The sequence below is a fragment of the Poeciliopsis prolifica genome, unplaced genomic scaffold, assembly GCF_027474105.1.
Source record: "Poeciliopsis prolifica strain line A6 unplaced genomic scaffold, Auburn_PproV2 SCAFFOLD092, whole genome shotgun sequence".
Classification (NCBI taxonomy): Eukaryota; Metazoa; Chordata; class Actinopteri; order Cyprinodontiformes; family Poeciliidae; genus Poeciliopsis; species Poeciliopsis prolifica.
In genome coordinates, this window is record NW_026562467.1 from 476,167 (window position 1) to 491,626 (window position 15,460).

The window sequence follows — 15,460 nt, forward strand, 5'->3', positions numbered from 1 at the left end:
TTTCATTGTCAATATTTCCTTCACTTTTCTCTGAATAAACAAACTTTCATCTTGACATCAGTTTGAAATGGATTCACTGAACTCTGATAAGACAGTTTAGTATGAGAAAGTCAAACATTTCTGTTCCAAAAGGTTTTTAGTTTCAGGAGTTCTCTGAAGGTGCAAAACTCCATGAATGAATCATTCGGAGGTTTGAGTTTAATCTGTTGTACATTTAGCTGAATTCAGAGGAGATAAACGTTTCATTTGGGTAAAAAAAACAAACAAAATATTGCTTAAGTCAAGTAAAATAAATGTTCGAGCTTTGATATTATTTATTCTGAAAACAAGAAGCTGATGCTCACATTATCTCATATCCAGCTGCATCATTACAAGCAATCCAGTTCAATCCAGCTTCATTAAAGCTTCATCACTAATTATATTATCATCTTTTATGAATAGATTGGAATCAGATTTGAACTGAAATCCCATCATTAAATTATAACCACATTTATTCCCCTGAAGCTTCCTGGTTGCTGATGGGAGAATTTAAAAATGAAAATATTTTCAACTTCTCCAGGTCTGAAAGTTGGAAACTTTCCTACACAGAGCTTCAGTTTGTGTTTTGGTCTGTCAATTATGATCATTTATTGAATTCAGATGAACTGACACATTTTTTTTTATCTATGTTTCAGCAGAAAGTTTGGAAGGATCAGAGTGGAGATTAATAAAAAATAAAGCAGAATGCCTACATGCAGCACAGTCAGAGGAAAGGAGAGCAAAAATAATGAAAACCAGAGAGCTTGAATAACAAAGGTCCAGGTGGAGAATGATTCTGAATGCAGGTGAGTTAATCAGAGGAATGTGGAACAGCTGAGGAAGAGAACCGAGGAAGAGGAGAATAATGAACACAGAAATCACAAAGGAGACAAACACTGGAAAATGAACTTAAACATACAGGTAACAAACATTTCTAACCAGTCAGACACGAACCTGCACATTTCAGTTTATTACAACCTCTATTATTCTGGCCAGATTCATTTAATGCACCAGTTTATTGGAACTCAGATAGACAGAAATGTACTTGTAGGGCTACACATCATGTTTTACTGAAGCTGGATGCGAAAGCATGAAGACACAAGGTGAGTTCATCCACTCTGAAGCTAAAACAAGAACTCAAAAATCAACTAAAAGAGATCAGATTAAACCAGATTAGCTGGACAGCCTGACCTGGACAAACAGATACGAGGGGAATTAGAATAGAATAGAATTCAACTTTATTGTCATTGCACTGTTACATGTGCAAAGCAACGAAATGTAGTTTGCATCTATCCAGAAGTGCTATATTGGATATAAATATTTTTAAACAGTTGTACAAAGATATAAACAGAGAGTAATATTGATGTGCTATAAATAAAATGTTTTGTACAAATATAAACATAAATATGAGAGCTATGTACATATTATACAAATTACAGAGATTATACAGAATAAACAGGAATATGAAAAATGGATTGTATATATATATATATATATTAGTTGTTTTATAATACAGGATAAGTAATGGCAGATTAGATTTACAGATTATATAAAGATTATATACAGATTGTGTATGTGAGGAAACAGTCTGGGGATGGGGGTACAGTGTCAGGAGGCGTTCAGGAGCGTGACAGCTGTGGGGAAGAAGCTGTTCCTGGTGGTTCTGGTCCGCAGGCTTCTGTAACGCCTCCCAGAGGGCAGGAGAGAGAAGAGCGTGTGTGCAGGGTGAGTGAAGTCCTTTTCCTTTTACCTGCAGCAGGAATTTCACTTTTGTGAATACTTGATTTTTAATCTGAATTTATGCCTGTTTTTTCTGGTTTCCTCCCACAGTTGAGAAACATCTGTTGGCTTCGCTGATGGATCACTGGGTGGCGGCACCAAAATGATGGTAATCAGCTGTTTGATGATGCAATACTTTTCCAACAGGCTCCGGTTTTGACAGAAAAGCATCAAAACGTTGAGCTCGGATCAGTCCAGGTCTTTCAGATTTACACCAATTTGAATCTGACTGGATTAAACTCAAGTCACGAAAATCTCCATATTTATTATTTCATTTTGTCTCAAATTTTTAAAATGCTCTTAAAGTTGGAATCTGCAACAAGTGGCTCTTTGGACTTTCCACAATGGCTCTTTAAAACTTTGGCTAAAAATTATAACTAAATAAATTTTGTACATATTTATTAACAAATGCAGGTTTTCATAGTTTTTTAAATTTTTTTCATGGAATAAAATTGAATGACTTTAAAAGTAGCAGTTCTATTCTCTGGGTCTGTTTTTCTTGTCATTTGGTTTGAAACTAAACGCTTTAATTAAAATAGTTAAATTAGTGTGAAGTGAACAATTCAGAGACTGAGATTCAGACAAAAGTCAGGGAGCAAAAACAATCTTTAACACATGTGCATGCAGACGGAGAGCAGAAATAAACTGCATTAGGCGAAAATCATTCTGCTCTAACAAACTCAGGAGTTGCATAGTTGCTTTATTCACCTCTCTCTGCTAACAGGCGGAGACTCAATCTTCGAAGACCAAACAAAAAACAAAGGAAAACAGACGGAACAGTTCAACCTTGTACGCTCAATCACTGTCATGTCTACGGGATGACATGACAATTGAGGTTCTTTACAAATTGCATCACATTTTCTATAGTAAATATTTATCAAAAATGAAAAACTGTGGTCTTTTAAAACTTTATTTCCTCTTATTAACTCTTTGTGGCTCTAAACTGGTTTGATTTAGTCTGACTAATTAAGGTTGCACATCCCTGTGTTTGAAAACTGCAGCACAGTTTAAATTTAATCCCCAGATCTCCACAATCTAGCCTGTTTGTTTTCTGCAGAAACTTTAAATATATGGATGTAAAAATATCCTAATTATGTCGTCTTCACACTGACGGATACAAACAGAGAAGTGTGAGCAGAGCCGACTGGCAGCAGTGGAAGTGAGCATGTCTCAATCTGCTGGTTTGAACTGTGGCTCTGTTAAACACTGGAACATAGTGCAACCTGTGGGTGAATCTTCACTCTGACTTTCAAGCAGCACCAGTTGGGAACTACCTGCAAACTCATCGGCTTCTTTGTTATTACAGGTAGGATGCACAGGAAGCAGCGGTGCAGAGTCCGTCCCCTGCTCTGAGTGGGGACAGCACCCTGCAGCCCACATCCAGGCCAGTTTGTTTTCTCGTGTTGCAGGTGTAGGTGTGTGTCTGGTTGTATGAGTGAGCATGTGATGAAGCAGGAGAAAGTTAGTGACATTCTCAGGGTCCAGAGAAACCCTCTGAGCCTGCCGGGGGGGAGGCCCATGGAGCACGAAACCAAAAACTGCAAAACAAAATGGAACAAACATGTTGCTCTCACTTCTGCTTTTTTTTCCCAATGAGTCTCATCCTCGTGTTCAGATTCACACTTAAATTTGTGAATAACACTTCTCCTCTCACAAGCTCTCAATGCAGCTTCTCGTTTCAAGCAGCATTTTTCAGTACAAACTGATTTTGCAGAAATTACTGCATGTGGAAACCGGACAAATAGAGAACGAAGTCCATGGAGTTCAGTACAACTCTGCATCGATTATTACTTCTTTATTCCAATAAAAAACGTACACACACCAGAAAACTCCAGACATGATTTCCACTGCCTGGTGTCACACAGCAGTTCTGGTTCTGGTTCTGCTTTAGGCGCTTCAGCTGATGACATCACCAGGTCCAATGATAGAGATTATTAGTAAAAATCATAGAGGGACACTCTGAATTAGTTTAAAAATGTTAATAAAGAGGAAAAACAAATTCAAATAACTTTGAATTGTGTCCCCGATGTCCATCCAGTCCCAGTGACCTGAAACTTTTAGATCATCAAATGATGATGTCATCAGCAGGTGAATCGGGAAGCTGAGGAGGAAATCGGCTTTTTGATCAGATGTGTTGGACCAGGAGCATCTAAAAGCTTCAGCCCTGAAAGACAGCAGGCGAACGCAACGCAAATCCGATGTTTTCACTCAGTAAAATTTTTTAATTTGTGTCACTTCTGATTGTTTTCAAAGCGTCTGCAGTCATATCCAAACTCCAACGTCTGGACATGATCCACGATTCCAAGTAGTTGAATTCCACTTTTCAACTCCTCTGGAATTTGGGGTCAAAGTTCAGGCCTTATTTTATTGATTAAACAATTAAACTGACCTTCTTGCCATGGTTATGCATCATAACAGCTACCCAAATGTGAAGAACCGAGAGCAAAACTCCTTCCAAATGCAGAGCATCAGAATAAATGTCCAAACTGAAAATGAACTAAAGTCCAGAAAAAAACAAATCGGAATCAAAATAACAGAACACAAGAATAAACTAAACATAGAGGAATGAAGCAGGAAACATGGAGAATGGAAACATCTGAAGGACATGAAAAGCCCAACAGAAAATAAACAAACCAGAAGTCAAACCCAAACACAGAGAGTGTGAGCGAGTTGACAGGAAACTGAGACCAAACCTGACATGGAGAAAAAAACACAACCTGATCTGGTTCAGAAAAAGCTTCAAACTTAAACTGATTCTATAGAAACATCAAAAAATAATCTCAATTGTATAAAACTGAACTTTCTACAAATGTTTGAACTCTAAAAGTATTTTTCTTGAATCAGAACTTTCTGCCACAGATTTCTGCAGGAAACATTAACAGACTGAATATTTTCTGTTCCTCTGCCCATCGCAGCTCATTTATATTCAAACATAGCTCATTAAATATTAATCTAAGGTAAAATCAAGTTCCTCAGGTTCCTCATTGATATTTCATCTGCAGTCAGGGACAGTAAGAAAAGGCCTCACATCCTGCAGCTTCTTATCTGACTCTGAATCAGCCGCCAAACTCTGGTAGTGAGGAAGAATTTCCCTGTCATGTTTGTTTGTTACATGTTGACCTATAAACGTGGGAAATCTGAAAGCCGCCCTCAGCAAACGTGTACGTGTCAGTGAGGGACCGCACCACAGCGCCTTTCTCTTTACATCAGCCTGCTTTCCTCACCAACATCCCCTTTTTCCTTTCACCGCTGAACATTTTGCTTCAGGTTTAGAAGAAAGTGTTCCAAACCGCTTCACACACACACACACACACACACACACACACACACACACACACACACACACACACACACACACACACACACACATACACACACACACACACACACACACACGCTCCGCTGGATGACACTTGTAGGTTTCATAAATTTCACAAACGTGTCAGAGGTGCTTCTGAGTTTCAGAGCGATGAGTGGAGCCACCTACACCACAAGCAGCAGCCCTCCCCTCTCCACTCCTTCTGTTTAAACCACAACTCTCCCTGCAACAAGAAAAAAACCCTCCATCTCATCTCCAGCTCAAAGAGAAAAACCTGCGAGGCTGGCATGTCTGTCAGAGAGGAGACTCAGAGGAGCGTGGACGCGGACAGCGCAGGACGCAGGTGAGTCCACTCTCTCACCAACACTACTGGGATCCATCCCAACGTTTTCCGTCCAGCCCAGCAGAACGCGGCTCGGCTGCTTGCACTGAAATTCATAAATGAATAATTTGTTTTCGTGTTTTATCGTCTAATTTTGATGCATTTTGGTGCAGATTTACTCATATGCCACCAAAGATTTCATTTAGTTCCTCTTTTGGACACTGTGTCTAGACTTTATCATTCTGTTGTGTTTCGCATTTTGAGTAATCAGCACTTTTATTAGGCTTTCTACGAATATTAATGATATGACACAAATAAATGGCCATAATTCTGAGAATCCTGGTTTCTAAAATGAAAAACTGCAGCATAACAAGATCTTCCGCTTTTCTGTTGTAAAGATTTAGATCTGACAGCAGAAAACCGAACCTGGAGATAAAAGATCTGAATATCAGCTCCTGTTTGCATGAATTTATTCACCACTAAAGACGTTTCAAACAATTTAAATAATTCCTTTTTTGCAACAGCAGCATGAATCTCACAAAAAAACCCCTAAATTCTGAATGATTTTAGAAATAAAACATGAAGCAGAATAAATCAAGAGCAGCTCCACAGTTATCAGATCTAAATACAAACGTTTGGAGTCTGTCTAAAGACTTCAAATAATGACAAAACAAACCTCATCTAAAATGTTCTCCACACAAAAAATTCAAAACGATAAAAATCAAAATGCCTCACAGTTTCAAATCTATAACTTTACTGAAACTTTGGCCAGGAGTCCAAATAGCTGCAAAACCAGAAGTATTTGTGTAAAACCCAGCAGGGAGTTGTTGGGAAACAACAAAGTCCTCAACTCAGAAAAAAGAAAGAAGTCAGTGTTTCATGTGTTTAGGGGCGGAGCTTAAACACCTGATGGACGAAAAACAGGGGAAAAAAATCCCACATTTACTGTAAATATTACCAAACAAAAATCCTCACTTTAGCTGCACCTGTAACTGTATAGTTAAAGCACAGAGGTGTTTATTTTCCTGCCGAAAGACCCAAATCTGACCCAGATTCACGTCACTGAGGCCCACAGCACCACACACCCTCTACCATGCCTCAGTGAGAACAAACTTCCTTCACTACTGAAGAAAACATAGTTAGATCATCTTTATAAGGCTTTAAGTCTGGAGACTTTGTCAAATAAGACAGATTTTATGACAATGTCCCCGTAACTACGCCCTTATCGGTGGTTTTTGGTGCTGATACAAATAATCTTTCTCCAACTGAAAATGACAATATGGGAAGGAATGGATGGTTTTCGACCAGCGGTTCTCAATAGATGGAGACAGGCTCCAATGTGGACCATGAAGAGTGAAGAAATGGGTCATAGAACTTAATGACACATTAAACACAAATCCAGTCATTGTGGACTCAGAGTTTAATAACTTTGCTCTGCACTCAAAACTTCCCACAACTTATTATAACACACTTTTGAAAAAGGTTTGCAGTCCGACCACTTCACTCACGCTCCACGGTCAGGGGTATTTCAACCAACACAGGGAGTTTCACTTCGCATCACCACAGGTAGAAAATCTAGACCACCGTCGTTATCTCCCTCTGCGTGTCGACGACTGAAAAACTCCCACTGAGGTAAAACCCCAGAGAAGCAGAACAGGTTTGTTTGCCACAATGCCACAATTTGCCACAGGTACATTTACCCACAATGCACTGCAGCTGTTCTATAAATGGCTTTCATGCTAATCACTGTGGGCATTCACCAGTTTAACTTTAGCCACAAACGTGTTGAGTTCAGGCGTTAATCCCCTGATGAATGCAACCAGAGAGCATTTCCTTCTGTTTACATCAAATCTTTGACTCCTGAAGCAAAGCATGATGGGAATGATGGGAATCACGGGACATTCCTGCAACTAACAAACATATTATACAGAAATATTTCTTACAACACTGAAAAACACAAAACCTTACAAAGTGTTTCTGTCTTCAAAAACAAACAAAAATAAATTACTAGTAAGTTTTCAGAAAGACATGGGAGATTCAAGTCAATAATTCCTCAACGATGGGAAAATGACTGTTTGACCAGTGGAACTGGTTCTATATTTGAACCAGTATTCAAGAATTGTTGACAAATAAAAGCTTTAGAAAAGTTACTTGTAACTTAGTTTTGTTTTATTTAAAGTGTGATGAGATATTTGCACCAGAAATGAGACAAAAACACTTTGTAAGGTTTTGTGTTTTGTCAGGACTCACAGTGGAGTTTTATAAATATAAAACTATGTTTTATTTTTTAATCTAACATAAACCCCAAAAGTCACTTAATCAGAATCAGAATGAGAACAAAATGGACGCATTGTATTTACTGAGAAAGTGAATGAATGAATGGATGGATGGATGGATGATGGATGGATGATGGATGGATGGATGGATGGATGGATGGATGGATGGATGGATGATGGATGATGGATGGATGATGATGGATGATGGATGGATGATGGATGGATGGATGGATGGATGGATGGATGATGGATGATGGATGGATGATGGATGGATGGATGATGGATGGATGATGGATGGATGATGGATGGATGGATGATGGATGGATGATGGATGGATGGATGATGGATGGATGGATGATGGATGGATGGATGATGGATGATGGATGGATGATGGATGGTGTCTTCCTCATTCATGTCACTGAGTTGTGATTTTTCTCCCCGAATCAAAGCAACGGCAGAAGAATTGGAGTAAAACTTAAATCCTGTGAAATGAAACAAGTGAAGAAAGAGAATCATGTTTGCTTTGTCACTGGGTTGGAGGTTTGATGCAATCATTGAATTGGCATGAAAACAGAGCACAAATTTAGCTCCCTGTTCTAAATTTGCCCTCTGAGACTGTCAGAAACCAACGGCGTGTGTTCGAACCGTACTCCTCCTCTTCCTCGCCGCTGCCCACAGGATGATGCTGATCTGAGTTCAGAGGTGGAAACTTTGAGCTGAGAATCATCACAGCTGGAAACAAGAGTGAAGTCAGTGCTGCACCTCCTCAGTGCTGACAGCCTCCGTCTGATGCTGCTGTTTGTGTTTGTCAGAATGGAGGGTCAGTGCCGGTCGTCTCAGAAGTACCTGCTGCTCCATGTGTGGTGCGGACTCCTCACCATGGCCCTGGTCATCATGGCCGCCTTTGTCGCGTCCATCAAACCAAAATCTGAGCCGGTAAGTAAACCTCATCCACACATTTTCACATTGCAGGTTCAAAACTTTGACGCCTTGAAAATATTTGAACATAGATTCAAAGACAAGCCATGAAAACAATTTGTGGCTTGTTGCCAAATAGTTTGAATTCAAAAATTTTAAATACAGAAAATCTAACTTTTCTCAAACAGGTGGTATCAAATGTATTACTCCTGATGAGATAACATCGTCTGCAGTGAGATAATCATCTGTGAAACTCCTACTGGTGATGTAAGCTAACAGCTAACGAGCTAATCACACAAACCCAGTGACAGCAGGATTCCTTTTATAGCACCAGAGCAGATCTGAACTTGGAACGATGACGATGACAAATACTGACGTTTTCTCTCTAAGTCGATTTGTAATGAGGCGATTATTGGGTCGGTCAGAACCAAAGTGATGCACAGAGATTATTAATCACATGAGAGAATCAGAGATCACAGATTACTCCTTGAAGAAAACATGGAGAGAAAAAAACACAATGATTTCTGTATTTTTACACTTTACTGGTTGGATCAGAAGCTTATACTGAGAAAATTTTAAGCATATATATATCTAAACTGCCAAAGATATTTTATTAGTTGCTTTATTAGGTATTTATTTTTGGCTGCAGCTGGTCAGTTCTGTCCAAATATTGTTGTTAACTTGCAATTTAGAAAAATATCTAAAACATCTTGATAGGTAAGTATAACAGCAATCTGGTGCAGAACAGTCGCATGGATTAGTTTTTGATGATGAAGTTTAATCCATTCATTGAAGTTAAAACCTGAGCTGGTTTACTTTTGGCCTGTAGGTGGCAGCATTTTCCACTCTGACAGTCCTGGGGTTTTTCCAGAGGTTCAGAAACATTTTCACTCTGATGATCTTTATCTTTCTCAAATCAGGTTTTTGTTCGTCAAATATGTGAAACTGAGTGAGTTATAACACATTTAAATAGATAGATAGATAGATAGATAGATAGATAGATATAGATAGATAGATAGATAGATAGATAGATAGATAGATAGATAGATAGATAGATAGATAGATAGATAGATAGATAGATAGATAGATAGATAGATAGATAGATAGATAGATAGATAGATAGATAGATAGATAGATAGATAGATAGATAGATAGATAGATAGATAGATAGATAGATAGATAGATAGATAGATAGATAGATAGATAGATAGATAGATAGATAGATAGATAGATAGATAGATAGATAGATAGATAGATAGATAGATAGATAGATAGATAGATAGATAGATAGATAGATAGATAGATAGATAGATAGATAGATAGATAGATAGATAGATAGATAGATAGATAGATAGATAGATAGATAGATAGATAGATAGATAGATAGATAGATAGATAGATAGATAGATAGATAGATAGATAGATAGATAGATAGATAGATAGATAGATAGATAGATAGATAGATAGATAGATAGATAGATAGATAGATAGATAGATAGATAGATAGATAGATAGATAGATAGATAGATAGATAGATAGATAGATAGATAGATAGATAGATAGATAGATAGATAGATAGATAGATAGATAGATAGATAGATAGATAGATAGATAGATAGATAGATAGATAGATAGATAGATAGATAGATAGATAGATAGATAGATAGATAGATATAGATAGATAGATAGATAGATAGATAGATAGATAGATAGATAGATAGATAGATAGATAGATAGATAGATAGATAGATAGATAGATAGATAGATGATTCTCCATAAACACTGATTTCTTCTGTCCTTCCAGCCCAGCGGCTCCCAGGAAAACCCTGCAGCAGGTACGCATCAGAAAGTCAGATTGTCTTTCAGAGTAAATCTGATCAACGCCACTAACTTTGTTTCATCTGATTTTTCTTTTCAGTCAGCGCTCGCTTTTCCCCAGAGGGACTTGCTGGTGTGTTGGATCATTTGTTGGAACTTCATAATGATTTACCAAACTGATTCAGGAAGCTGACATAAGTGTCCTTTGTTGCTTTTCAGGAAAGTCGTCTTCCTATATTCAACTGGAAACACGTAAGTTCACCTTCACTTCCTTCTAACATTCATTTCACTTTCAGAAGAAATGAACCAGTTTAATAGTTTCTAAGCTTTTATTTAGGATTTTCTCCATGTTTCAAAGAAAATAAGTCTTTTTCATTTGTTGCTGTTTATCAGGTTGAACCGTTAAACTTCTGATTTTTCATGCTGTGAAAAGCAGTGAACTCTTTAAAATAAGCAGCACAGAGTTTGCTTAGCATCGTACTGTATCCCGTTTATTTATATAGAAACAATACACAACATTTATTAACCTTTGAAACCACAACCTCATTAAAAATGCTCTATTAAATATGCAAACATTTATAACCAGACGATGTTCCAAACTAATTGTGGAATTTCAACAGATGATTTAAGGTTGAAACACAAACAGAGTTAATTTATGCTCACATATCTACTTAGATTCAGTCGAATCCAGTCAGAATTACAGTTCAGGACAACAACTGTTCAAATAGCAGCTTGTTTGAACAAAACTAGGAGAGTGACCACAACAGATTTTAAGTCTGAATTTAAAACAAATCAACAAGTTTGAGGTGAGGCTGGAAGCACACACACAGTTCAGGTCAGGTGTGTGTAGCCGAGGTTCATCTGTGATTTGACTAAATGGATCAAGAAAAGGAGAGAAATGGAGAATAATGTGGAGGGAGTGTACTGATCCCTGTGGTACACCACAATGACCTGAACCTCTGAAGCCGCTGTGTGGGAATATTTTACATTCACACATGAATGACTTGTTGAGCTCTTATGTCACAAACCTCTAAATAACTGCAACTCAACATGATGTTTTACTCTGCAGTGAATCAATTCCTTTGGTTTCCTACCCAAAGGAGCCGATTTTCCTTTGTGAAAGTGTGAAATAACACACCCGACACCTGAACTCTGATGAACTCTGACCTGAACCACATAAAGATTGTTACAAAGTTGGCCTTTTATCACCTGAAGACACATAAACCTCTTTTATCAAAGCACCGATTAGGATGTTAACGAGGAAAAATGTGAATGTAGGACGGATGTGTGACTATGGTAACAAATTATCAGTAACAAGTTTTTAATGAGAGGAAACTTTAATAATTCAGACATTGTTTAAATAAGTATTAAACATTCATAAATCACAAAGGATATTTTAACTTTAAGGACAATATTATAATCATTAAATTACAAGGTAACAGATAATCAGCCCTCATTGCTGAAGCCTTGACCTTTACCTTATTTGTGTGATGAAAAGCGCTGATATGACGCCTACATGTTTTGGTTACAAAAACTTCAAACATGTTCTGGGAGAAACGTCGTCATTCTGAGAACAGAACCGGCCCTGAAACTCACCCACTTCTGCTACATAAACACCACATTTGTGTCGCCACCTTCAGTCCACTCCTTTCAAAAATCCTGAAACTGTTCGCTCTGGAATGTCTTTTAGCAAAGATGAACCTTTCTTAGAATATCTGAAGACAGTGGCTTTAATTTGGCCGGCGTTAGTGTGTGTGAGACGGAGCAGAGAATCCAGCCTCGTCGCTCGTGTCGCTTTCCTCCCACCATGGCGGCTCCTTCCTGTGTGAAGTGGCTTTCCTACAACCACAACAAACCTGAGCAGAGCTGTAATGACTTTAGGCATAATTATGAGCCAAGCAGCTAACATGAGTTTGATGTTTTGCCTGGGCTGACAGAGAGGAGATTAGGCTCTAATTGGAGGCTCAGCCTCTGCAGGGTTTTATTTCTCGCAGCTGATGATGAAACAGATCTGTTTATTCAGCTGGAAGCCCAACTGAACACAATTATCTCATTTTTATTACAAATCTTCTTTCATCCCTGTGCACAGATCTGTAACGCAGACACAGCAACTTAAACACATTTAATCTTCTTCTTATTATTTTTTTCTCTCCTCTCTCCCTGGACGCCATCATCTCCTGTTTCACTGACTTGACTTGAGCAAATCAAGAGTTTCTTTCTTGTTTTTTTCAACCTGAAACTCTAAATCGTTTAAAGTTCTCCAGGTTTTCTGAGGATTTTTAAAAATTGTTCTGCATTTGAGGAACGATCTAGAATCATGCTTCAGTTATTACAGCTAGAAAAAAAAGATCAGGCCTGAAATCTGGGTGTGGAGATGAACTCTGACCTCCAGAGCCACATAAAGACAGCTACAAAGTCAGCCTTCTATCACCTGGAGAACATTCCCAGGATTAAAGGACTGACGTCTCAGCAAAATCTTTTTTTTTATGGTCTTTATGTAACCAGGTAAAACTCCATTTTCAAGAGGGAGCTGTGCAGAAATCTGCAGAACACACATGTAGAGAAACTGAGCCACATGTTTTAGTCCCTGGTTACTGCAGCTGATCCAAAACGCTGCTGCTGGAGTTCTGACTGAAACCAGGAAGCCGAATCATAGAACGGTTTTGTACCACGATAGATCCGCTGCTGTTGCATCAACCCTCCAGACCTCTCAGGTTTTCTGGTTCTGGTTCTGCTCAGCATCCCCAGAACCAGAACCAAACATGAAGAAGCAGCTTTCAGCTTCTATGCACCACAAATCTGGAACGAACTTCCAGAAAACTGCAAAACATCAGAAGCACTGAGTGTAAACCACCAGTAACCGCTGGAACACTGACAACATATTTGATGTGTTTTAATGGTGGAACTTGAAAAAATGTAAAATCTGTTACTGGTTTCAGTGACAGCATAATGTATGTAAGACGGCTTCATATCTGTCTTTGAACCTCATTGTTGCTGAAATCAGCTAAACAAATAAACTTAATTGATTGATTGATTAATTGATTGATTGATGATACCAACTGGTGAAACAACCCATCATGCCCTCTGGTACTTGTCTTACAAACATTTGATAAAGGTTAAAGAAAACTTGGGAATGAAGTGTTTCCTTTGGTTCTTGTTTTCTGGCAGACTTTAGTAAAGACTCGTGGGTGGAACGCGTGTCCTGTGGGTCCTGCTCCCTGTCCCTGCAGCAGGACTCCATCTGCTTCAACAGCAGCCGCCCTGAGAGCTCCCACTTCTTCTTCTACGCCCAGGTGGTCTTCAGGAAGAACCAGATGCACAAACTTCGCCCTTCTGTGATGTTGATAAGAAATGCCTCTGAAAATCCAAAGAAGGAGGAGATGGTTTTGGCGTCTGTCTCGGCGGCGGGCGAGTCGGTCTGGTTGGGGAAGATGGTGATTCTGACCGAAGGCGACAGCGTGAGGCTGAACATCACAGGAGAATTTCTCCGAGGCGATTCGTTCTGGGGAGCTTTCCAGCTCCATTAACGCGCCAGGACCGGCAGTCCTGCTACAACTTGTGACCCGTCCATCCATGTGGTTTGATTTGTTTCCCCAAAAACATTTGTGAAGTATTTCCATCCCTCCTGTGGCCGACATGGAACACTAACTCCATCAGACATGTTTAAATGCAGATTTTACTCCTACTTGTTGAACAACAGGCTCTTCCTCTCAGGCCTTTTGGTTTAGTGAACTTCATCCTCAGTTTGAAGCCAGCAGAAAGTTTCAATGCCAACTGTGAATGGGCCATAAAAACCTCCTCCATTTTTCTTATTTTGCAACTTTTCTGTGTGTTTTATAATTTATAATTAAATATTTTATTGTGGTTGTTAAACAGAAAACTAATAAAATTTATTCTTATTATAAGTCACATTGTGTTTTTGTGTCTAACATTTCATTTTTGTGTGACTCTTGGTGTTGCCATGTTCACTGATTATAGTCTTTCATACATTTATGAACAATATGTGTTGCAGTTTTGTGGCTGTTCATTTAACTGGAGTCTGAATTGTGTGTGAAATGATGGATTTTATTTTTGCATTAAATATGTTCTAAAGGAACATTAACTTCTACACCAAATTCTGACAGGTGGCGCACCGGTCTGAAGGAACGCTAGATGGTTTTTTGTACGTCAATTTGACTGAAAGAAATCATATTTTCATATTCTTATCCATGAACTTTTAAATTAAAATCATAGCATTTTATTTTCATTCAGTTTAGCTAACATTCAACAAGTTGAATGGAGAACCCTCATCATGCCATCATCAAGATGAATAAAATTTATGAAAGTAAAATATCGTTCTTAAATTATGAGCGATTCTCTGGCTGTGGCCTGAACGCACCGTCTCACAGCCTCCTGCTGGTCCTCATGGAGCTGAACTGGAACCAGTTCGACTGTGATCAAACGTCTCTGGGTTCATGTGTTGATCTGGAAGATGAATCCAGTCTCTGCTGCCACACTGGAGACTGGAATTACCAGCCAAAGTTTTGAAATCAGGGAACATTTCTCCAACTGAAGTGATCAGAAGCCAGCAAGACTTTCTGAAGGAGAAGTTTCCAGCAGCAGGGGCTGCAGGATCGGGAGACGCCTGGAGTCGGACCGGGAGAAAACACTTAGATGGAAACTTATATGCATATGAAATTAATTCAGTTAGCTGATGCATTACATTAAAAATGTCCTTGCTTGTGCTCAGCTGTCTGGATAGGAATCCGTTAAAATGATGGAAGGTCATCAGATATTATTATTATTATTAAAATAATAAAAATAATAATAAAAATGGTGAAAGATGTAAAATATTCAGTGTATGCAGCCATTACTCCTGATGTGAAGACATTCATGTCCTCATTCCAGCTTTTCTTGGGAGGTAATGATTGCTAACAATAATCAATAATTTTAACATATCAACTCTGATCTGGATTCCTGCTCTGATGACGTCATCATCCTCAGATGAAGCTCAAACGCTGTTTTTTTTAT

The 15,460-nt window shown here is 38.6% G+C and overlaps 1 protein-coding gene across 1 annotated transcript; it reads left to right on the forward strand.

The window, feature by feature from the left end:
• The first annotated feature begins 5,389 nt into the window (after positions 1-5,389).
• Positions 5,390-14,359, forward strand: LOC129353567 (uncharacterized). The gene is made up of 6 exons (XM_055022914.1): positions 5,390-5,459; positions 8,527-8,650; positions 10,437-10,467; positions 10,551-10,583; positions 10,670-10,702; positions 13,619-14,359. The coding sequence occupies exons 1-6, from the start codon at positions 5,404-5,406 to the stop codon at positions 13,975-13,977; spliced, it is 636 nt and encodes a 211-aa protein (XP_054878889.1). The 5' UTR covers positions 5,390-5,403; the 3' UTR covers positions 13,978-14,359.
• Positions 14,360-15,460: the final 1,101 nt, after the last annotated feature.